At 36.5% G+C, this 25681-nt stretch overlaps 1 protein-coding gene across 1 annotated transcript in view; it reads right to left on the bottom strand.

Annotated features, from left to right (window-relative positions):
• Window positions 1–25681, bottom strand: part of USH2A (usherin) — a 396109-nt gene that overhangs the window by 148901 nt on the left and 221527 nt on the right. The window contains 1 exon segment of the mRNA XM_050894852.1: window positions 12205–12384. Coding sequence (XP_050750809.1) covers window positions 12205–12384 — 180 coding nt within the window.

Raw genomic sequence — 25681 nt, 5'->3', positions numbered from 1 at the left:
TTCTGCTCCTAGTAATCCAGGCAACATAGAGCTGGATTTGGTTTGCAGCTGCTGATTAACTTCTTTATGCCATATGTGGTAATCACAAAAAACCCGTCTCATTGTCAGGGTCTTTTTATAGGGAAAATGGGAAGCAGGTGTTGAGAAAGAAGGAAGTGGCTCTTCCCACCTACAGTTGTTGTCCCCGTCCCTCTCATCTCCTCCACAGACAGCATGAGCAGAAAGTCTGACTCTCCGGCACGCCTGGAGGGGACCAGCTTTCTGTCATGGCTCTGCCAAACCACTGCACCCCCTCAAGCTTCCACCTCTTCTCCTTCCCTTTCTGTAACAGAAAAATGTGCATTTACACTACCACATTTCCAGTGGCATTTACATGTTGTTTTGAAACGAATACTATATAGCACTATGATTTATAAATAGAACATCTAGAAAATCAGTACTGTTGACTAATGAAAGTAAAATCTTAGTTATAAATGAAGAAAAACAATGACCTTACTTTTAACTAAAAATACCCATTGTTTATACCAATAAATAAACCATTCTTCACAGCAGACTCACATATTAAAGGATCAGATGACTTTAGCATTACTGGGAATTGCAAGGTTGCAAAGACCGAAGCACTGCCTCCTCGGGTGCGAGTACATTTGGATATCTCAGCTGAGGATGTGCCTTCATTAATACATCTCATTACAGCTTTGGTTTTGGTTCTAGTCTCCTGATGGTACTGATATAAAACAATAATAAAGCTACAAACATAGCTGGTCTCGTTGTGTTTCAGATTTTGTGATGTGTTCATGGTATGATATTCCCACAATTGCTGTTCATACACCGTTGTTTTCTGCAAGGATCTTGCAAAGTTTCTGAAAGCTTTTGTATATTCTAGTTTACCTAATCTTCTGAAATATACCTTTATGAAATATAAGTATATGACATATGAGAAAAGCAACTAGTTCTTGGATATTTTTTTCATATATCAAAAAGCGCCATAGGAGTGCACTAGGGAATATGTTGTCAAAGAAACCATGGAATTTTATCTTCTCATTTCCCATTTTCTCTAAGGTGTAGGTGCTTATCACAACAATATCGAAGTGTCTTCTGTGTCAATGCACTGAAATACATATATTCCCACTGAAAGTCGTGAAGGAAATTCAGAAATTGGGAATGTACAAAATCTCATAAACGTTGCAAACTCTAACTTTACAGACTGGGAGTCTCCTTTTTGCTTGCAAGAAGTGTTGTTCACCTAAAGACAGTGGAAGTCATGCCCTTAAAATACTGAGTATATAATTCTTTGAAAATTTACCTCTTATAGTTCAATCAAGTGCCTTCTAAATTTTGCTCCCTGGAAGTCTTTTTCAGTAGCAACCATATTCTCACAAATGGAGCTTAAAAAAAAAAAATCATTTACTACTTTGCTCCAATCTTCAAGCTATTAAAAAGCATATTATCTTTTCCTGTTCACCTGAGTTGGACAAGGCTGAAAACAAAAATATCAAAGCAACAATACTTATTAAGCAGAAACTCTGGTTTGTGTGTTATCTTAACCTGCTTCTCAATTCACTCTGAGGCATTCAAAGCATATAGCCTTTGAAGTAGCCTATACTCTCTAGTTTTCTTCTGCAAAGTACAGCATATGTCAGGTTCAGACAAAATACCAAAAATGACTGTATATTTTATTAAAAGCCTATTTTTTCCTCTCTCTCTCTTTTAAACAAAAGTCTAATTTAGTTGTTGTTCCCTTAGGTACAAAGTACACAGTTCATAATTCATTTGATATAAAATGTCAGTTTAGATTTTTGCACTTCTTTGATAAATGAGAAAAAACATGTACATTTCAATTTCCTTCTACGAGGTTTTACTAGCAGATACCCCCCTCCCATTGTGCTGCTCAAAGACCTTTGTGTTAAATTAAACATCAAGATTCAGAAACTGTAGGGAATGATATTTCCAAGACATACAGTACAAATATATGAGACTGGGAAAAAAGGTAATGATTTTTCCTACCAGTAAAGTGATGTCTCCCAAAGAGCATCTTTGATCCTTGAATTAGTTCTCAGTTATAATTTAATATATCAAAACTGTCAGCAGCTTTCCTTACATTTAGACATAAAGTGATATAGTCAGCTCCACAAAGAGCAAAATACAACATTCAGGGGCTTGCTCCCCTCCCAACATGTTCTTGTGACTCTAAAGTCCATCAATATTAATGGGGAAAATCTGTGTACATCAAAGGAGACAGCAGAGAATTAATTTAATTGTATCTGTCATCATTAACAGTATGGAGTGTTTTTTCCTATATAACCAAATCCTGCCATTGATCAACATGCAAAACTCTCAGGGGGGTAATCTGCACAATGGCAAAGAGCAGAATAAAAAATTTAGTTCTGGAAATAAAACTATTATAATTAGGAAAATAACAACAAAACACTGTATATTATTGTCCTATGTAACACGTGAGGCGAAGGCCGACAAATCTGAACTATCACATTTACAGAGTAAACAAGAATTCTTATCACTTCTCAAAATTGCCAACTGCAATGCTATGGCTGTCACTTCATGTTACAGTCTAGTTCAACAGCTGCAGTATCAATAAATTAAGCTGTATTAGAAAATAGCAACAGGATCACATTCTGATGCTCGTGCTGAGTATCAGCACTGATGAACGACATACGTCCAGATCCACAAATTCCCAGAACTCAGGACCTGCTCCTCTTGCCCCTTTGCTGCTGACATGTACACTGCCTCACCCCAACCTGAGAAGTGTCTTTAGCCCTGGGTTACAATAGCACCTGCTCTGTCTTGTCCCCCAATAAATAAGACTTTTTTTTTCCCCCACAGTAGTAGAGTTTCAACAGGACAGATGGGCAGTATTCTGCCTTCCTTGCTTATGAACCCAGAGATTAATACGCTGCCCTGCAAGTGGGAGATGGGAATGTTAGTCACTTTAGGATGAATAATCCAGATCTCCTTTTTTTGGCCAGTGCTTTAACAGAGATAAGCTATGACAGAATATGAAAGGTAACACCTCTGTTCCACCTAACCGTGGCAAAAATCCCTAACTGTTTTTATGGATTGGTCCCCCACTAAAAATAGTATTTCAATTGACAGAAATATGATCCAGGTGTTATCTGCTGAAGCAAAATATTTAATATTTAAGGTGAATAAAAAGCAATTCAGATAAACCTATTCACACATAGAAATAATCCTTGCAAAATATACAGTTGACTTATCTGATGAATAGGGTAAAAGGATTACAACCTTTTATACCCGACCCATCCACATAGGAAGGTTTGTACAGCATTATTAAGTAGCTAGTCATCAGTTAATGTCCTGTTCTAGATACTTTTAACAAATAAACCATTTATATGAATTAACTCTTGGCTTCATTTCCTCAGATAATGCTGAAGAACACATAAATCCACCGGAATTGGTAGAAGTGTGTCAATATACAACAATGAATGATCTGTTCCCAAGTATTTGTACTGAAAAGACCTTGGCTAGTGTCTTCTTGTTCAAAATTGGGTAGCCTAATTGATTAAAAGTCTTAGTAACACCATCACGTTTTATTCAAACCCAAGCCAGGCTGACTGTGTTTTGCCTTATATGCCACAAGAGATGTCACAGCACTTACTCCAGTCTGCGTATACAACTCACCATATGTTGAGGCAAAGCAAATACCTTGGCAATACATATTATCTACAATACAGATTTTCTTCAATCTTTTGACAAAAAGTAAAGAGGCAGGGAAAACTTCCTCTCCTACGTTCGTTTTTAAAACATAGACTGAAAGGCCTAAATCTTCATCACAGAAAATTTACTGCTGCTTAATGCAGATTACAACCATCAGGAACATCCTGTTGAATTTTTTGGACAGCACTATCAATTTCTTACGAATAACCGTCTCAAATAGGCTTCTTAGTATGTAAGAGCACTCACAACTTCGGTGGAAGGAAAAATAGAGAAAAGAGAAGTATTCTTTCTTTATATAATGCCATTTCTTCACTCATTCAACTTCTTTTCTGTCTATATGTTCTATTAGAGCTGTTTAGATAATCTAAAACCTAAAATCAGTCAACCTGAATTCATGTATTTTCTATGTACACAGTGACCGTATTCAACTATGATGACACCCTTCATGAAGAGGCAATCCTCCAGTCTAAGCTGAGGGACAAGAAGAGAGGCTGACAAATCTTAACATGTATATTATACTTTTCAGCATGAAGATGAATATAAAAATCTCTTTTACCTTCCCTTGCTAACACACGCCTGTCTTTCTATCTGTAAAACGGGAATAACAATCCTCAGTCACTTCAGAAGCCTACTGGAAAGCTGAATTAGTAAATATTTGTAAAAATCATAACAGTAAATATGTCAGTATACAAATAGTAAGAATTAATATAATTCAAGACTGGACGTATCCCACCGTAACATGAAATACATGAATTCCCTTTCTCTCTTATTTTACTAATCTGGAATTAGTCTAAGAGCATACTATTTCTTTGTCAGAAGGATAAATAAGACCTGCATACAGAGCCAAAGGAAAAAAGACAAAAATCCAGCGTATGCATGAACATGCATATACTAATATATCATATACGTATTTGTGTGTGTGCATCTGCATGTGCGTGCAGACACAAAAATAAATGTTCAGAAAGAAAAGCACAGTGAGGAAAAACTGTCAAATGTCAGGAATCACTAAGGGCTATAGACTCTCATAATCGCCTTTGTTGGAAGAAAGAGGGTAGCATACAACAACACTGCATTATAGGGACACCAGAGGAGAAGTGGTGACTCTAATGACTGATTCTCACTCAACTTCCCTTTTCTCTCCCCTTCTGTCTTTATAGAGAAGCTTATTTCTCCTTAGGTATTCAGTCAACTAGCCCAAAGAACTGCATAGATGTTACATAATGAGGAGCACTATACTAGGAAAAAGTAGGGAAAAATCAAACTTAAAACACCACCAGAACAAATAATGAACTATATGAAGGAAAAATATTTTAATTCTGCAAAGTGTTTTAAGAATTCAGATACAAAGTTTAAGATTTTAAGAATACAATTTCAGATCTATTTCCAAACTACACAGAAAACTCCCAAATAGGAGTTAATAGGAGTTATTTTTAACCGTAAAGAAAACCAGCAAAAAATCCAAAAGTACTTTTATGGCCATGATGTTTAAGAAAGATCATCTCTGGTTTTGTCCCAAGCTAAAGAGAGGAAAAGAGTAGTGATCTGATTCCCTCTACATTTCCCTCTCTAAAGATCAGCAAGATCTTTAGAGACACTTAATTTCCTCCCCCTTAAGCTTTTTTTTTTTTTTTTAATATGGAAACGTGACAAATATGTAACAGGGTGATAGAACTTTGCTGGAAGCTTACAGAGTTCATTGCAAATGGAGGAACTTCAAAGCTTCCTCAACTGTCCGAAGTAGCTCAAAAAAACCTTTGACACTTTACTCAAGTGCTTTATGATCAGCAGGCTAACTTCCATAATCTAGATGCTTCAAGTGCAGAAAATACAGAATGAAATGACAAAAAAAAAAAAAACCAACCCAAAACAAAACAAAAAAACAAAACCGAAAACCAAAAAACCAACCCACAGACATTTGCCTTTGCTGATAGTTAATGAAAATGCCATTTTATTCTGGAAACTACAGTGGCAGGAGTTGTCAAAAATAAATATAATAAAGTGAGCTTTTTAGAAAAGCAATGCAAATCATAGCAGCAAAGTAACATAAGAATTGATCTAATTCCTAATACTTGCATATATCTGGAAAATGGTTCAAAAGACGAAATTCATGGTGTGATTTTTTGAATGTCTTCTGTACGTTTTCACTAGGAATTTCAATGTCATTTTATTGTAGAATTCCTTCAACAGAAGAACCTAATTTATCACATAAAGCATGTTAACTTTAGAGTACTGACCAGTCTGGTTCAGATTTACACAGAATGAAAAAAAACCAAAACAGCCCAACCATGACTAGGCTTAAGATTATATAAAAATTGTATACTTCACCTAAATTGTGACCTTATCTATGTACAATTGAAATTGGTCCAAAATAGGTTTATGTGATGGTAGGTAATCATTTTAAATAATGATCTGCTGCTAAATTCCACAGCAGACCATTTTTCCCACTTTTATGTATTCTTCTGTTTTTCAGAAGTACAATCAAGCTGTAGTTTTCCAGCGTGAAATCTGCTCTACCACAGATTTCTTCCAAGAGATCTTAAGTACCACCTGGACCTCATGCTAAGGCTTAAGGTTTTGTAAAGACCTGGAATGAGACCTCTACAATGAGGTTAATTGCCTGCTTATAGATGATCAATTGGCTATTTCAAGCTGTTGCACAGTTCTCGTTTTCTCATCTGGCACTCCCCAAGCAAGCAAAAACATTCATGTTCTTCTAGGCAACTAAAATTGCAGTTTTGATCTTCTTGCCCTATTTCATGCAGCTCCAGAAGACAGAAAGCAACCTAAGAGCTGATAAATACAGGTGTCCTATGTCTGGAGCATGGAAACAGCATAGCTGTAACTATGGGACATCTGCCTAGCCCCAAAAGGACAGGGTGCCAGGGCAAAGAGAAGGAGGCAATCAGAAGAAGAAAGACATAGCTGGAGTGTCATGGCCTTCTGGCACTCTCCAGTTTTATGAGCAGGGACTTACACTAAGGTTCAATTTAAAGCAACCTTGAGGCGGTCCTTTACGATGTGTGGAGTTAGGCTGAGCCCCAACTGCCTGCAATTTAGGAAAGTGAGCAGTAAAGTGGGCACCTCTGTGTCTCCCATTGCCAGAGTCTGAAGACACAACCTTTCAGGCATGAGACTTACTTCTCTCTTCTCTTGCCACCCAAAACACCCGCCCAAAACCAAGAATAGACACAGTATGAGCTCACTGAAAGATGTGCTGAACAGACTGGGAGAGGGGAATTAAAGAAGAAAGTAGAACTAATGAAAATGACAATCAGTTCAATACTGCAGAGGTTAGAGAAGAATTATGGTTTCATTAGAATAACTCCCAGTTTTCCACACAAGCACTTTTGCAATCCTACTCTTATATCCCCATGAAATCATCTTTCTGGACAAAAGGAACTGGAACGGACAATTTACACAGCTTGCCACTGACACCCTTTAATTAGCTAGGTCATTGATGAGACATGTAGGAGAGCTCTTTCCCCCTCCCTACTCTATCCTGCTGTCTCCTTAAGCTACCTCTAGGAAAGATACGGTCACAATTTTTCATTAAGAACTTTCTGTTAACACTCCCCACTCCACCACTGTCAACTTTTTTGCAACAATTTTGTTTAAAACATTTCCTATTCTTCATCAAAATCGGAGATTATATTATTCTGAAGTTATAGAGATATCACGCAAGTGTTTAAGAATTTGAAATTTTTTTAATACAATTTTTTTGCAAGGAATAACATAAAATTATGCCAGAAGCTTTTTTTTCCTAAACTAACTTTCATTTATTTTTTTCCATTTTTAAATTCTGTTTTTACTACTCTACTTTACAAGAAGTGATGTAAGAGAAGAAAAATGAAAAAGAAACAGAAGATATAGAACAAAAATAATCCTGTTGGATTTTATTTTAAGTCTACAGGAAAAAGAAAAAAAAAGAAAAAAGAAAGAAAGAATAGAAAAAAGGAGAGAAATGAGAAAAACAACTAATGTCTCAGAAATACTTGAAATTTGAAGTAAAGGAAATTCAAAACAAGTTTTATGGTGTGACTCTTAGTGTGATACTGAGCATCATGGAAAACAAACCTGTCTCACAGGGAAAACTCTAGCATATTCAGGTTTAATTTTTCTTCCTAAATAATTCTGGCCTAACAGCATCAGTTTGCTTTATTTACTGAATATTCATTCGTCTAAGGAGGCCTGTTGGCTTCATCATCAACTTGCATGAGCAAATGCTTTCAGATGTGAATATAAGTTGTATCATGTGATTCTTATTTGTTTGCATAATTAGATCAATGATCCTATGATGTGGTTCAATATCCAGTCTCAGAGGTGTTGCTACCTAAACCAACAGTAGCTGAAATCCTCTCGTTGCAGGACACCATCCTCTGTAGATGTTGAACAAACATCAACAGCTACAAGTATGTAGGCTCACTTTTTGCTGCTGAGAACTAGCCCAAGCTTGTAGGCAGAGGCATGCAGCATCCCATACGCAAACAAGGGACCAGCAAAGGCCAGGTGCTTAAGAGTCCAAGGCAAAATCGGACATCTTTCACAGCTAGACATTCCTATGTTGTGCAAATCACAGAGCATATAAACGAACAACATACTTCATAAATTATGGCAGACATTAAAGAGACACTTCACTGCTTAGGCAAATTTTTTTTTTAGCGTACCTTCCCTTTTATGTTTTACATAGGGAATATATATCAATTCTTTGAGGCTCTTTTGCATAGATAAGTCAGCATCAAGTTAATGGTTTGTAATCGCCAACACAAGTAACCACACAGAGACAGCTCTGCAATGTGACACAGAATTACCATCCACAACAAGCTTCATGCCTCTTGTCATTACTTGGGAATCCAGTCCTTTTCTGTGCTTTGGAAGTGATGATTGAGCCTCCCCCTTCCTGCTTCCTATCTGATCAGCAGCCTGTCTCTCTCTGCTACCTCTTTTTGCACCTATTTTTTCAACATAATCTATCTTCTTCCTTTCCGCATATAGGACTTCTCATTCCCTTCCATACCAAGGCTTTTGTGGTCAAAGGAAGGGAACAAATGGATTTAACTAGAGTAGAAGCTATTACCAGTAGTGATTGCACCTTTCTTTTCTGTTAGCTTACCATCTCTTATTACAAAGCAATCCTAAATTAATGGGGTCCTCTATGTGCCACTACATCAGAAATAGCACTCATTAAGAAGAAAAATATATAACCAAGGACTCCGTACAGAAGATTTTCTCCCAGATTTTTGCAGTTTTACATCCGCTGTATCATTTCAATTCATTTACCTAATTAAATTAATTCTAAAACAATTTGTTCCCTAGATCTTTTACTGGCTGGCATCCTCAAATAAATGTGAAGCACTGGCTAGTATATTATTTTTTACAACTTCTACCAAAGCAGTTTAGGACAAGATAAATAGAAAAAAATCATTCTTTTTGGAAAAAATATAAAACTCAAAAAAATTTACTTCGACCTCTGCGGTATGAAATTCGTCACTAATCATTTTAAACTATGCCCTTTTATGCTTCTTCCATCTCTTTTAGCTTTCTATGCAGTTCTTTGATGTAACAAAGACAGTTTCAGACAAGATTTCAGTTCATCTGGAAAAAAAGCTTTAAGTCTTGAGGCAAAAAGCAGTGTATTTAAAATTTATATACTCCATAATGCCTTTGTTCTGAACTTGAACATCCTGAAAAACTTCTCCGCTTTCTTTTGCCTTCCAACTCTGAAGATCATTTGTTCTCATGGTTTCAGCTTCTTATTATGCAACAGTGACTTTAACTGGTGGTTCCAGCATTTAAGTACATGCACAGTCATGGCTGACCCTTTCTGATCAATTGCCAATCCATACAGGTTTGACTGATAAAAGAGCCAATTAGATTTAAGCAAATTAAGGGACATCACCAATGTCAACCACTTATTAAACCGAATGCTGAATTCCATGCATACAAAACACTAATGCACCAAGTCCCATTAAGAGTTGAAATCCTAACCCCATTAGTAACTCCAGACCACTACAGGGTAAGGGTCAAAGGAAAGTTTCATATTTATGGATTAACATGTGGATTCAGTTTTTATTTTTTTAATCTTTCCAAGAACTCTTGAACCTGCACTGCAATTTTAGTCAAGAGCTTAGATAAAATATATTCCTTATTTCTAAGATTTTTTTTTTTAAGCGTTGACTTTAAGCATGGCAAATCAGCTTGATGAGAAATTAAGATACATTCAATCAGGTAACACTAAAGTTTTGGTGTGCTTTATATTATGTGCAATACATTTTAAATAAAAAATGAAGCAAAAGAAATGCATGTTGGAAGAAAGTTCGTATCATAATTGAAAAACAGTGATCTGCAGTAACTTCAAAATGGAATACTCCTTTGTCCTCTGTCACTCTCCCTCTTATACAATCTTCCATCAAGCTCCATGAAGTACTCCCCACAATGCAAATTTTTGAAACAGCTTTTTTCCTTACCTCTTGAAAAGAAAATGCTACATTTTAACACTCATTAAAAGGCTGTGATTTTGTATATAACGAGACCTCTTTCACTCTTTGATTAAACAAAACTTCTGACAAAGTGAAATTTTGGCCACTGAAGTGAGAAAGAAAATTCCTTCTGATTTTAGTAGCGTCTAGATTTCATTTAATGATTTAGAAAGTGTTTGTAAGTGAAGGCAATGAATACAGCCCAGTATAAAATGACCATTATACTCATAATTTAGCATGCAATGGAATTGTATGTCATTCAAAGAGTCATTATAATAAACATCGTAGTAAAGTAAACATACATTGTCCTAGATATACACGTGTGTGTGTCCGTATGTGTGTACACATATGGTGAGAATATAGTGTGTGTGAGGGTACTCATATACACTGCTTCATTTATTATTCATTTCACTACAGATCACAGTCCACTGGACAATAGTATGGAAGATTTCTTTAATAACTCTCACTGCTAATTTAATTCTACTTAAACACACATATCCTAGTGAATGCCACATGCTTTTCAGCATGATTTTATGTGTAAATCAGGATAATATGTTTTCAGATCATTAACTGAAAGGAAGCATGAACTAAAACCTATTTAATCAATGAGGTATTGCTTTTAAACTACCACAAGGTCATAAAAAAGATAATTTCAAAGCTATAAGTTTTCTAATTGTAATCAACAACAATATAATGATGAAAGAAAGTGTATCTTAATGGCTGTCATAAACTTGTGCACATCCTTGCCTATCTTTAAAGATCCTTTACCTTCTTCTTTGGTAAAATTTTCTCTACCAAATTCTGTTATTTCTACATACAAAATTGAAGTGTGACACTGGGATTAGAAATGTCAGTGTCTTACTGCTCAGTCTTAAGTGAGCAGTAAAACTCAGATGCGGTTTTATTATCATTTGACAATTTATATTTGTTAATATTAGGTATAAAATTTGACAATATCAGATTGGAAAAGTATAAAATGTCCTGGGAATTTACCTTTTCCTTCTTGCTTCGTAATCTTGCATACAAACTCTGCATTTTATTTATTCACTTTTCAGAAGCCTTTCTGTTGGTTTGGCCCCCAAACCAATCCATCTGTTTGCAAGCAAACTGTTCCAAGTGTAATTGTATTTTTGAGCTGTAAGGTTTAAGGGATTTTTTGTTTGTTTGTTTTCCTTTTTCTTTTTTTTTTTTTTTTTTTTTTTTTTTTTAGTTTTCCAATGATATGTGTGTCCCTCTACACTATTCCTGCTCACCAGCTACACTTACGCATCTCTCAAGCTCAGGTTTTGTTGGGGTCTCACTTTAGAATTCAAAATTGCCTTAAATTCATTGTTTCCACTGGCATTTATTCAACAAAAGCTAATTCACCAGGATGTCCATGAAAAGAGAATGCAAAAGGAGCACATATACATCAGCTGTAAATTTAAGCTTTCATTTATAACAACAAAAAAATGCACAGTGTTTAGGCAGTATTTGCTCCATTCTCTTCTTTCAAATTTTTATGAAGATAACATCCAAAGTGGCTTAGAGCCTCATTCACTGTCAATCAGCACATGGCAATTGACTTTCTTACAGCTACACCAGTTTGTGGATTCTCGCTCGATGTATTACCAATGGTTTATATTACTGTTATTAAACAAATTATCTAAGTCTATACAGTAACTGCTCTTTGTCAGCACTTAACTTTTATTCTAAAACAGATTACAAAATGCAGGTGACTTTCTCTGTATTCTTAGATTAGATTAGCTGTCCATGATAGAATACAACAGCATTCACAAGAAAAAAATGAAGTATATAATGCACTTCTCACCTACATAATAAGTTATCTATACAACTACCCGTTTTCATTCTCTAGTTCTTAAATTGAGCAATGTGACAAATTAGAAGCTGAAAAGAACAATTCTGTTAGTAAGAACTACTAATGCAAACATATTCTTCTGAACTTCCAGTCCCCAGTTGCAATAATAAATAACGTTTTGTTCAGCCGAGTATTTGTGTAATTGTTACATGCACAGAAAAAGCACTTTTTCATACTTACCTCCTGGAGGCATGACTATTGTTATAGCATCACTTATCAAGCTGCCCTGGCTGTTGGAAGCATTCACTTGTACTGTGTAGTTAGAAAATGGAATCAGTCCTTTAATGGGTACCCATACATTGGATTCGTTGCTGCTGCATAACATCCGAGTACCATTTACAATAGAATAATTAGCATTAGCTGTTATGAAAAAAAAAGGGGAGGGGGGAGAACAAATGTTAGACCTTGCATCTGCTACAATTCGCTCTCTTTATGAACCAAGTCTTATTTCTACTCAAATGAAAAGTTATCATTGATACCAATAACACCAAAAAATGGCCTATTTGGAAGAAAAAAATGTTATTGACCATTTTCTCCTCCTTTTGCCAACAGTTTGTGGTACTTGTAAAACTTGAAAAATAAATGAACCAACCATGCAGTTGCAAAGCTGACTGCTATATACTGCAAATAGAAGCCAGTTTTCAGAAATTACTCATGTTCTAAAACAGTTATGTGATAACTGCAAATTCAAAACATTAAGGTTAATTCTTATGCCTATGAAAAACTGGTAAAACTTCTTGAATTCACTAGAAAAACACTTACCTTAGGAGTTTATAAGCTAACTCCATTGCATACATAAGAATTAGTCCTATGCAGTAAGAAACACATGCTTTCCAGCATGGCCTGCAGTCCTCTCAAAGATAATACAAGGATTTGAAGTATTCAGTTTATCAGTTGAAATCATCAGAGGACATCACAGCAACCTACATGTCCTTTACAACCCTTTTAAGATCTCAAACTTAAGATAAGACAATATTCTACCCTACAAAAATAACAAAATAAACCTTTTCAAAATACCTGATGACTAAGACTGGAAAATAAAAAAATCGTATGTCAAGTAACAATTTTTTTGACTCAATGAAGATTTCACTCACGCATCTGAGAGCAAAGCTGAGCTCATTTAAAGATTATCCAATATTTTGAACATATAAAGTGCTATATAAAAGATTAATATTATTACTACTATTCATCATTCCATGGAGAGCTCTCATATTGAAGTTGATGGAAATTCTACATTACAAACAACAGCAGAATCACACAAGTCTGAGACCACAGGTATGAGAATGAGATTAAACAGAATATAACTATTAAAAATATCTTAAATTAATTAAGGCATTGTCACAGGCAGAAGATTGAATATTCATATCTGAGTCCTCTACAAAATCTAAATAAGACAGAATTAAAAAAAACCTGGAAACTCTCTTTTAATTAGTTTTTTAAGTGAAACTCATTGGTTTTACTCATTTTTATGCAAGTTTCAAATGAACTGTTAAAACTGAAATGTTATTAAATCTGAAACAGTTTTTCAAATATTCCATATTTCTATGATGTGCACTAACATGTGCGTATGCAGTACATTTCAGTCACGCTCTCATTACATTTCACCATGAATGAGTGATCTGGACTTTGCTCTAATTTTGGGATTCCTATAAACAATCTGTGATTCACTTATGATACGAGTCCAAGCCATTCCATTATTTTGATGTTCACAGAGCTGCACAAAGAGTGTTTTCAGCTATTCTGCTGGTAACATATGGCAAACTTACTTTCTGAGTTTTTGGGGAGGGGGACAGTTTTATAAAATTCTTTTTATAAATCTGCCTTGTAGTCTAGTTCCTCATTGCTCAAATTCTACCTGGATTATACCATGCCATAGCACCAGACTGCCCGAACAGACTACAGTAGTGTGAATGTAGAATAATTTCATGAAATCTGACGGATTTATTTTGGATTTCACTGAATTTTACATTAGCCTGAGAGACCCTATTTTATAAACAACGATGGAGGCAAAGCTTCTTATCATGCAAGAAGAACAACCAGTTTTTACGCATTCCACATACAGACATACCAATACTGCAGAAGCAAAGTTATTTTGTCTGTGATTACTCTTATGTACCCAGGCTACTCAGCCAGCACTAGAAAAATGCATCTGTATTTCTTGATCTCGGCTCTTAAATTGTATATCAAACCCTCCTTCTGCACCTTTGTGAAACTGTCCCTCTGTGTGATTTGAGAGTAGATACAATCCAACAAGGCACATTTCTCCCATTATCTATCAGAGTTTTTCTGTGCACCACCAGGCAGTCTGCAACTTTTTATTTGCGACGCCCTCCCAACAACACGTGACTGTTATATGGACCTATTGTTTTATTAACAACAATAAAGCCATTAGAAATGGCCAACTGACATATACATTCTTAAGGTCCTAGTGACATGACAAACTTAAGGACTCGGTTGGCTGTGAAAAGAGATACATTTTAAAAATGTTTCTCCTACAATGTGTAGGAAAGTTTAAAAATCCAGTGTTGACAGATCAAGGCACATAGGATAGATTCAAACCTCAAGCATAAAAGTAGGCTCCCTAACAGCAATTTATGTGCCCAATTCATGAGCAAATTAAACTTTTTCTATCTACAGTACAGTTTTAACATGTTAATATTTTTATTCTCATCCACCTGAGCCCAGAATTAAAGCATGTACTACCTCTGCTGATATTTTCATTCCACTATTAATCTTTCTTCCAATGGCCAACCATACTATATTTTTAAAAATACAGTTTCAAGTAACAGAAAAGGAATTAAAAGGATAACACTCTATACCAAGTTGCCTGGATAACAACATTAATATACAGTAATTATACAATTAGCTGTAACATTAAATTCTAGTTATAGCAGAGTGATTACTCGGCAATTATAAGAAGTATATAATTACTCAATAATTAGGAGACATATGTAATTACATAACCATTTTATTCAGTTCAAAAATGAACTTGCAAATTTACAATGAGATAGACAACATAGCGGTTCAAAATTTTTCATTGGTTCTAATAAAAAGCTGAGGAGTACTTGCAAGTTTCCTAACCTGAATTTTACACAAACAAAAGGTGTTTTATTCCAGTTCCCTGCCTAGCAACTTACTGCTACTGGCAAGTAAAATATTAGCAGAACATTTTTAAAATGCAGGTCTTGCTGGGGATGACTTGCAATATGCAGCTTTGCCACTTCTCACTGCTTACACTTGGCTTTCAGTGGGCTGGAAAATGCAGACACATGAGCTCAGCCTGACAGAAAGCGATACAGTGATAACCCTGTCATATCACTCCGTGCCATTCCTGCCTAGACTGCTTCAGTGTGGACCCTATTTGTGAGTATAAGTGGATTAGGCCTCTCTTTTTCCATTTTTCATGTGTATTTTTCTGTCCATCCTGCTCGCAGGTCCTACTGTAGCCTACCAGCAAGTCTGCCGCAGATCTAAACAGCAGCTGCCTCAGACACTGGTAAAGTTCTAAGAGACGTTGTTTTACTTCAGACAAGCGGTTTCTACCAGAATACCTCCTCGTTCCTGCACATTTCTGCATTGTAACTCCTGCCATGAACAGTCACCAGCACTCCAACAAGCAAGATCCCCTCAAGACACAGCTAACATGAACAACCTAACTAAGGAGGCAGAAAACAAACTCCTAGAACTGGCTCACCATGTCCTTCAACACTTAGACACGCAAGTACCTGTACCAAAAGATGAATTCAGATGGAAGGGGGCTCAGAGCCACCATCTCCTGTAACCTCTCAAAAAAAGACTAAACCCTTTGCAGACATGAAAGGCTTCCCCATGCTCCTTAATCTTGCCATATTTTTCCATCGTGATGGTTTTGTTCTTTTACTAGCCCTCGTGCTCATAAGGCTCTGCATATTTCCCCCAATATTTCTGAGGGACTTCTTTGGCTAAGTCTGGTATTTGAGAAAAACCCGTGCTGTTCCCAGTTTATTCCTAGTTTATACTAGATCGAAGTATCTCAGTTTTTCAGGAAAACATTATCAAAATGAAGAAATTAGGGCTAAAGAATATCCATATACATACTTAAAAACTATGTATACTTGAAACAACGTCAAGTAATAAAACATGCTTACATTAAAAAGATACACAAATACATATTCTATTCAAAATCATTGTTTAAAAGTGCTAAGCTTCACACAGCACTCTAGCTGGTGAGTATTTGTGTTTGAAGGTTCACTATGGTTTTGGGTGGACACTTTGAGGGGGGTTCCCAAGCAGATGTGCATTCCTGTTACTGAGTACCCCTGTAAATAGGTGAATAAAGCTCCTGTGGGTCGGTGGTGCGTAAATTACTGCTGTCCTGGGTCCGTCATCCTATGGGGTTCACTAGATTGAAATAACATAAATGGGTATCCTTTTCCATTCTTGTTATAATCATTGTCACAAGAATTTTAATGCCTCATATATTCCATAATTTTTTTCTGTGTGCTGTACTGCTCTGACCTTTTCAATATTCTGTAATTTGACTGGCTGGCCATTTCAAGTTCTCTCCTTTTTACAGCCTTATTAACTTGTGGGGAAGAGGTGAAATGGACAGCCAATCAGAATACATAATATTGCAAAGGTCACGGTAGTACAGTATAGTATCAGCAGACACAGAATACTGTATATTAGTCATTAGCATTCTGATATCTTATTCATGTGACAAAGGTTGTAAGGAGCGCAGGAAATGGTACAACATGAAACCATTCTCATGACAAAGACTGCAATGGAAAAAAGAAATAGTACAAACTAAATGCATTCATCTCACATCTAAAACCTGGATTTTTTCCAGAATTTGCCACATTTAAAGGTACTCTTTCCATCTTAATGTTTTTAAGGAAAAAGATACTAAATTGAGATGTTTCCTTTTTATGTATTAAAGAGAAAAAACTCATGTTTCATATGCATGGGCAAATACCAAATACTTCTATTACTACCACTGCATTTGCGATTATTAAAGTAATAAGTTTAAAGATAACTGGTCTAATGTGTCAGTATTGCAAACACACTGACACAACTATGCTGCTGACTTCAGGAAGCAAGGAGGCCGTGCTAGTAAAAAGTATTACTGCGTGCTCACGTGCTTTTCTTTCCCTAATCATGAAGAGCTAGCCACCATTATACAGAAGATATTGGTCAAAAATCAGCTTCCTTATACTTCTCTGTTTGTGTTCTTATGGGACTTCAACAACTGAGCTGCCTTTGTAAAACAGATTTCTACCTCTTCCTGTTTGTGGTGTCATAGAAATTGGCTGACTGCTCATCTTTTACCCCCAGATTTGTCTGAACTTAAATGATATTACAGGACCATGGTTTGTGAAATGCAGAGAGATTTCCACCTAAAAGGTTCTTAAGCCTGAAACACTTAAGTCTTATCATCACAAATGTTTAATAAGCCATTATTTTCTTTCAATATCACTATTTCAAGATAGTGTGAGGCTTCAATCGCAAAGTACACTACATATTGTGTGCTACTACATGGCAAAAGGTATTTTTCAAGTGAGTTTAAGGCTTTGTGTCATACTCTGAAATATTATTACCAATCTATACTGTTTCCATTACATACATACAGGTCCTGATAACCTCTTTTACATTAGAGAGGATGTTGCTCCACAATATTCAAACAGATAGAAGCAGAACTATTACCACTGTAGAAGACTACTGAAAGAATAAAGGTAGCAAAAATCCAGGTCAAAGAACAGTTCATATAAGGATCTAAAGAATTATGCAAAAATTATTTAGTTAACGAGCACAAATACTTACAGTTATTTTTATGCCTGCTTTATATGTGTGTGAGCGTACAGAGGTTAAGCATCTTATCTTGGGCCACAGAAAAAGTTAATGTCAGAATAGCAAAATAAAAATGAAACAAGAACTCACTTTTTCACCCCTTTTCCCCATCCTTCCCCATACCTTGTCCTCATTGTCCACCAGTTTCTGTCCCTGTGCTGGTTTCTGGCTCTTTGGCACCACATCTTTCTGGGGGAAATTCTGTGAATATGCACACTTCCTCGTCTGTAAGCTCATTCTTTTGTCCGTTAGTTTTGCCTATTCTTCAGCCTCATTAACTTCCACACAAGCTACTCCTTTCCTCCCAGCTAAGATTTTTCTTCTCTTCCTCTCTCCCTTTCCCACTGTTTCTAGTGCAGTATTCAGAATAAAAAATGTGACTTTCCATTAGTTCAATTGTCCCAATAAAAAACAGCTAAAAATCTTTCCTCGTCATTATTGGTGACTCTCTTTTCCTAAGAACTGTAATAATGAACTGTTCTCCAATTGTCATCCCAATTGTTATGCTGATCTTATGAAGTGGTTTCTGTGTTTTGACACCATACCCCTCTTTTCAACTAAGTGTTGGTGGGTTTTTTGTGTTTTGCAGTGGGGTTTTTTTGGTTTTGGGATTTTGTTTTGTTCTGGTTTTTTCAGATGAGTACACTGCCAATTTTGCGCCTCAATCTCCTGAACCACTATTTGTTCCTCTGATCCTGAGTTCACAGATGTGTTGTTTCTAAGGACATGTTATGGTCTCAGTCTCTCAAACTGAGTCCAAAACTTGAGGACTCTCTTATCACAGGAAACCTTCATTCTCATGGGCTAGGGGGAGTTGCTGGATGAGGCAAGATGGGTAATTTAAAAGCACTGTGACAAACTGGAAAACTATGAATCCAAAATATTCATTTTTCTGTAAATAATGAACAGTTCACATCATCCGCATTGAAAAACCTTAGCCTTTTCCTTTTTTCCTGGTAATTAAAGAAGCCTTTAGTTTTAAGACTCAAAAATAGAAAATATTTAAAGAATAAGATGAAAGTCCTTATGGTCACATACAGCAGAAATCTGAAAGCTTAAAGACCCAGATGTAGTTTCTGACTGTACTTCTTAAGTTGTTCCTTTGACGGCTCAGTTTCCCTCACTTTAAAGCGGTCAAAGGCATCTTCTGTGACTTTTCACAGACTTAGATTTGGCACAGCTGTCTTAGACTGTCTTGAGATGTACAGAATGCATATGCTGAACATTCTGTCCATCGCTCTGAGCTGGCCCCCAGTACAGGCTGGGGGCTGATGTTGGAAAGCTGCTTTTCTGTTCTGAAAAAGACATGGAGGTCCTGGTGGACAACAAGTTGAACATGAGCCAGCAATGAGTCCTTGTGACAAAGAAGGCCAACAGCCTCGTGGGCTGCATTAGGAGGTGCATTGCCAGCAGGTCAAGAGAAGGGATCCCTCCTCTCTGTTCAGCCCTGGTGAGACACATCTGGAGTGCTCGTCCTGTTCTGGGCTCCCCAGTACAAGACAGATATGGACTCACTGGAGTAGAATCAATGCAAAGATGATTAAGGGCTTGAAGCATCTGTCACATAAAGAGAGTTTGAGAGAACTGAGGTTGTTTAGCCTCAAGAAGAGAAGGCCTGGACGGGGGGAGGGTCTTATCAATGTGTATAAATATCTGATGTGAGGGTGTAAAGAAACCAGACACTTCTCAGCAGTATATAGCAACAGAACAAAAGGCATTGGGTACATACAGAAAATACAAGTAATTCTGTTTAAACCTAAGAAAAAAACTTTTTTACTTTGAGGTTGGTCAAACACTGGAACAAGCTGTCCGGAGAGGTTGTGGAGTCTCAGTCCTTGGTGATATTCAAAATCCAACTGGACACTGTCCTGGGCAATGTGCTCCAACTGACCCTGCTTGGAGAAGCAGGGTTGGACTAGATGATCTCTAGAGGTGCTTTCCGACCTCAGCTGTTCTATGATTCTATGAAAATTTGCAGAATACTTCAAGAACCCTAAGGCAAAGCAGGGGTAATTATTATGATGAAAGCATGTTCCTGTCAGTAGAAATAAGTGATCATTAGTGTTACAAACACAAAGGAATGTGCATTTATATGCTCATTAATTCTATGGACTGAAATATGAATAAAGCCCACAGCTTGATGGGGGAGCTCATACAAGCAAGCTAGCACAGACCCCATGGATAGTTAATGACTGCAGCCAAGATTAGGCTCTGTCATGATGGCAGACAGAGAGGAATGTTTGGTGTGTGGTCTCATCTACCCTTTTGAGCTTCCAGTTCAGTGCCATGAGGCTTTCAGCTTAAAAACTCTGTCATTGTAGATGAAACTGTCAAGAAGAAACTTTTTTAATTTGAATTACTGTTTTAGGTTTTCTCATTACTCTTTCATAAACATAGAAATGTCCAATGAGTCTTGCAATTGAGATTGTCTCATTTAGACCTTCTGGTTAAAACAGTGTATTCAGTATAGTGTTAAATCTCTGCTGTAAGTATGTTCATCTGTATTGTAACTCACTTTGCTGCAGCAGCACCAAGGGGCATCAGTCCTGGACCCTCCCCCCCCCCCCCCGCACACTGTACTAAGTGTTGTAAGGACACATTGTAAGAACTCAGTCCATGACCTAAAGAAATCATAAAATAGGGTGAGGCCACCCAACTCTGGAAAGCATTCTATGAGTAGAACCAACCTATGTAGATTTCACACAGGCTTCCAATGTCCAGGCGCTCTTATCCCAGCATGAACAGGAGAAAGTGTCCCAGCACAGCTTAGTACCCCAAGTGGCATAACATCACACTGTCTATAAATGACCAGAAGGCATCAAATAGCAAAAACGTTTGCTGTACTTGTGATGTTAAGCTGATGATAGAGCATATAATTATTGATTTTATCCATTTTATTTGAGGGGTTTATAGACAAATGATGAGACTTTATAAAGTTTATTTCACAGGAGATTTTACACACGAAAAAAATTTCAGAAACAGTTAGCTTTAAAATCTTCAAGTTTGTTTTTCCATGGTTAGAACATTCTTTCTCTAGCTGCAGCAGTACATAAATGGAGATTATCACAGTATCTGGTTTCTGAATCTATGCCCATAATTCATGGATGCCAATAAGAATTTTCCATTCTCCAGGGACACTATCAGAAGGAGACTAGCTAAACACACAGAGCAGAACTGGGAGTCTCAAATCCATAATCAAATATCTAGATTGATTGTGTCACTTGCACTTGTATTGATTTCAATTGGAGCAGCTGACCCAAAGGAATAATAAAAATGTGGAATAAAACTGATTTATGAGAACAAAATAAATCCTTTTGTGAGTGGTAATGAATTGGTACTATTTAACCCTTTCAATCACAAAGGGAGAACACTATTTATTTTTTCAGAATGCTGAGTTAGCCAAAAGAAGTCATATAAAAAATGTCAATACTGTCAAATGCCATTACACTCAGTTGTAATACTTTGGAAGGAATTAAGCTCTAAACTTGATCTAGGATTTTTATTTGACATAAGACATTCTTTTGGCTTTTCCAGTCACCTTACATGAGGCGTCATAAATGATGCACTTGTAGATTGAAAGAACCACAGAATCACTCAGGTGAATGTTTGTTGTACTTACTTATATAGTAGCTCCATCTAGCCTATTTAGGGCAAAACCACATAGAATAACATAAACAGCCATATCAACTGCACACAGGCATCCCTGTAAAACGATGACCTATCGTAGTATCTTGTTCTTTCCGGTATAACACTAGAAAGTTATATAGTCAAAACCTAATTTGATCCCCCCTTATACAGTTCAAATAAAAACTTCATCAAAGCTTGTCAAATCTCTTTTTTCATCATGCTTTCTCTACCTGAGAAAACAGATGGGTTTTACATTAGTTTCTAAAGAGAAGCATGTTTGTTTGAAACCAACACATACAAGTATCCAAACGCAATTTCTTCATCTGCGGAAGCTCTAGTCAGATTATCTATATTTTGTTTGGGTCATGTATTTACATCGTTGACACTAATCTTTTTGTCTCCAATGTCATAAATTTTTTTTTGCATTTAGGATTTACCATAGATACCTGAGCACTATCAATGTAGCCCGCTCAGCCTTCATGTGGGTTAAAACCTCTGGAAGACATTCATTAACTAAAAGGTTGTTTTCATAGGAGAACTGATTGGCAAATTCCCTTTTACTCAATACTGTTTACCAGTGCCATCTGCAGAAGATTGCTATTATTCCCTAGACTATTCCAAGGGAGCAGGGATGGTCTCAGAGACTATCCCACTATTGGCACTCGCTAGGAATTTCAGCCTGTTAAGAACTGACAATACGTTCCTCACAGAAATGGGGTTCAGCCTTACATATCTGCTTTATAACAAGAAAACCAATAAATTACGCAGTACAATATAGAAACAGACCAGTGTATATGTGACAAAAACATAACTATGCAAATAGAGAGATGCAGAAGATCAATTAAAACACTATCTGCAGTCTGATGCTAGAGTCTTCACCAAAGAAACAGTCTAATGTAGAAATTAGAGAGAGACTGCTTTCATTTTGCCTTCCTCTGAGACACCTGTACCAAGGAATAGAAAAGCAAAGCATATCTGGTGCTGAAGGAAATCATGCTAGTAGATGGTGTATCGTGAAGCTGTTCAAAATCTGCTGAAGCTTGACTAAACTTTACCCAATAATCATCCTAAAATGCATGCAAAACTATGAGTTTTCTAGCCATGCAAATCAAACTTTATATGGCACATTACTCAGTGCCAAAATACCCCTAAGTCCTGCTCTAGTGAACAGAATTAAACATGACTATTTGAAAATGGATCACGCATCCCCTTTTTTTCCCCTTCAAACATCTTTAAGACTAGTGAGTTTTATTAGGGAGGTCTGTAGCTAAAACTAAGGAGACAGACGAAATGAGGGAGGAAGGGGATGAAATATGAAAAATCTCCTTAATGGCTGACTTGGAAAAGCAGCTAAGGGCTCCCACAAAAACATCCTACTTTGGGAGTGGGGAGGGTATCTCTCTGGTGCAGCAGGTGACGATGATGAATATGTCAATGCTGTTGCTCACGGTGGGGATGATGATATTTGCCATGCTATCCCTCTGCCACTATATACTTTCCATTGGGAACTGCTCAAACTCCCTGTTGGTTGTTCCCATTGATGATGCTATGTGCTGTGTGGAGTATGTTAACATGGTGCAAGTGTTGTACACTGATTGGTCATTAAACATCTGTGTACATATATTAATGGATAATACTTATCAAGCATTTAAATCATATTATCGACTTTGTTGTGTACTAGGTTTTGGGAGGTAAAGACCTGCTGGAGAGAGGCAATTCTTACAGCATCATAGCTGCTCCCATGAAGACCCTCTAACGATGCTATTGGGGTTTGCAGGTGCAAGGCCATGAGAAAAATAATCCAGGAATAACAACATAAGAACTATAAGAGAAAATACTTCCAGAGAGGCTCTGGAAAACACTGCCTCAGTGGCTTCAGGGTCCTTAGCATTAGTAACATTAAGGCACTAAAGTATCTTAGGCACTGTGCAACATCATAGCAGTACAACAAAATGAAATGGATTAAATGTTTCTTTATGTATTACAAAGGTAACTGGTAAATTACCAATATCATTAATATCACCACAATTTCTCAGATTCACATTCCTTTTGAAAACTTTACCCTTCTTTTAAAGTCAAAGATCTCTACTCTCCTTGGGCCAGCTTCCTGAAGAAAGGATTATTTTTCTTACTAGCAATGTCATATTTAGTATGCCTATTGTATTAAAAAAAAATGATCAAGGATTACTACTAGGGAATTCAGGTTGCAGAACATATAGGGTTACTGTGCAATCCTAAATTACTGGAGTAAAGTTGGAATGACTTTTCCTGTCCTTAATAGATAATGGTCTGTCCCTGGCACAGGAACACATGATATTATAAACATCTCTGGTAAGTGATTAAATGCAGGAAGAAAACAGTCCTGATATTTACCTACCATGGAAAAAATATTCAGATTTCTTTGGTACCAGCTTCTTGAATGTTCAGTTACATGAGAGGAAAGGCTTAAAAACTACTCAACAATAGGAAAAAAAATTAACAAATTTTTGAAGAAATAGCTTGTCTTGAAAATAAATCATATGCTTTGATTACACGTATGGAATGACTATGCTGCCATTTTTGTAAAAGAATTTTTCTTGCAAATATCAAAGCACATCCGAACTTGTATCTATTGTCAGGTATTGCATATTCAGTTGCAGCAACTGTAAATGCAAAGCTATACTTAGATATTTATATTTTGAGGTAATTATGCAAACAAGCATGTGTAAAAGAAATTCACTATGAAAACTGGCCTAACAAGTCTCTCGGAAATGTTTTAGTCATTTCTGAAACATGTTTAATTCTCAAAAATTGCTGTGTTCTTTTTAAATTGTCAGATCTAAATGTGAAACACTTGTCGTCTTCTGTATCTTTGAAGATAACATCCCACAGAATTTTCATTCTCCATTCTCAAGCCTTCAACACAAGACAGGCTAGGAACTTCAAGGGGCTTCAGCATTCCTCTCCCCACTTCTGTTGGCATCTGCAGGTGGTATGTCTTCCCCCAGCAGACATCGCTTTTATGCACTAGCTTGATTCTTAACATTCCCTATTTGAATTCTGATTGGAGAGTATACTGAAAGCACTGTGCCCAATCAATATTATAAGAGGAACCTTCTAATAGAAGCCAAATTAATAATGGTCTGTGTTTTCTTCTATTTATTTATATATATATTAAATATTAAACTAAAAAGATTAGATGAACAAAATTCTAATGTATATATGCAAAAGTCAACTTGTTTATAGATGTAGCTTTTTGCTTTTTTTTTTTCTTTTTACCAGAAAATGCTGGATTCTGCTGTCAGAATTCTCCAGTTTGCCAAGAGACTGAGTAGGCTGCAAGGAAGCTTTCTGGTACAGTATCTCCAAATAAGCAGAGTTACCAGGTGAATAATTTTCCCTTTACAAAAATACCAGATGAAGTACATTGCTGAAAAGTAAGAACTTTGGATGGTATGTCAAAAACAGAAGTTACAAAAAGTAAAAAAACCAAACCAAAACAAACTGAAAGTAACGTACATTGATTTCTACATTCACGAGCAATAAAGAGTTCTGAGTATAACCCTGCAACTTTGTGTTGTGAAACTCCCTAAGGACATATAGTTAATTAAGGATTCTCTTTATGTCGAACTTGCATTCACATGCATCACAACATCCAGGGGACTACAGATTTGGATTCATTTTGTGCTAATGCAGTCATCTGACACAGGTAGGAAGATAAGAATTTCCTCCAACTCTGTCCTCTGGAAAAGAGGTAATACCTGATTCTTCCTGTACTAGAACTTAATTTCAGATATCCAGATGCAATTAAAAATGACCCTGTACTTAATCTAAACCACCCTGAGGGTAAATAGGGCTGAATGAGGAAACTACTTGGGGGAAATAAGCCTGTCTCTGTCACCTTTCTTTCCCCCTCAAGTCCTCTGAGAATTGGAAGTGTATCAGATGATAAGAAGAACTGTAACTCCTCTTAAAGAGAGAAAAGCTGTTTGTGATCTGGCAATGTTAGTATTTCATGCCTTGGACCAACCAATTACAAAACAAGTTCCTCTTTAAGGCTTCTTCCAAGGAGGCATCGGGACTTAAATTACTTGAGGCAAAGCAACTTGTCTTTGTAGGAAAACATGTTGCCCGAGCATTGCAGAATTGGGACAGAGCCCTCAATTTCTAAAATCGTATTTGATCCCCATATGGAGTTTGCTGGGAACAAGTACTCTTCTGGAAA

Source organism: Gymnogyps californianus, chromosome 3, assembly GCF_018139145.2.
Source record: "Gymnogyps californianus isolate 813 chromosome 3, ASM1813914v2, whole genome shotgun sequence".
Classification (NCBI taxonomy): Eukaryota; Metazoa; Chordata; class Aves; order Accipitriformes; family Cathartidae; genus Gymnogyps; species Gymnogyps californianus.
The sequence above is the reverse complement of the archived record's forward strand: the minus strand, read 5'-3'. Positions and strand labels throughout refer to the sequence as shown.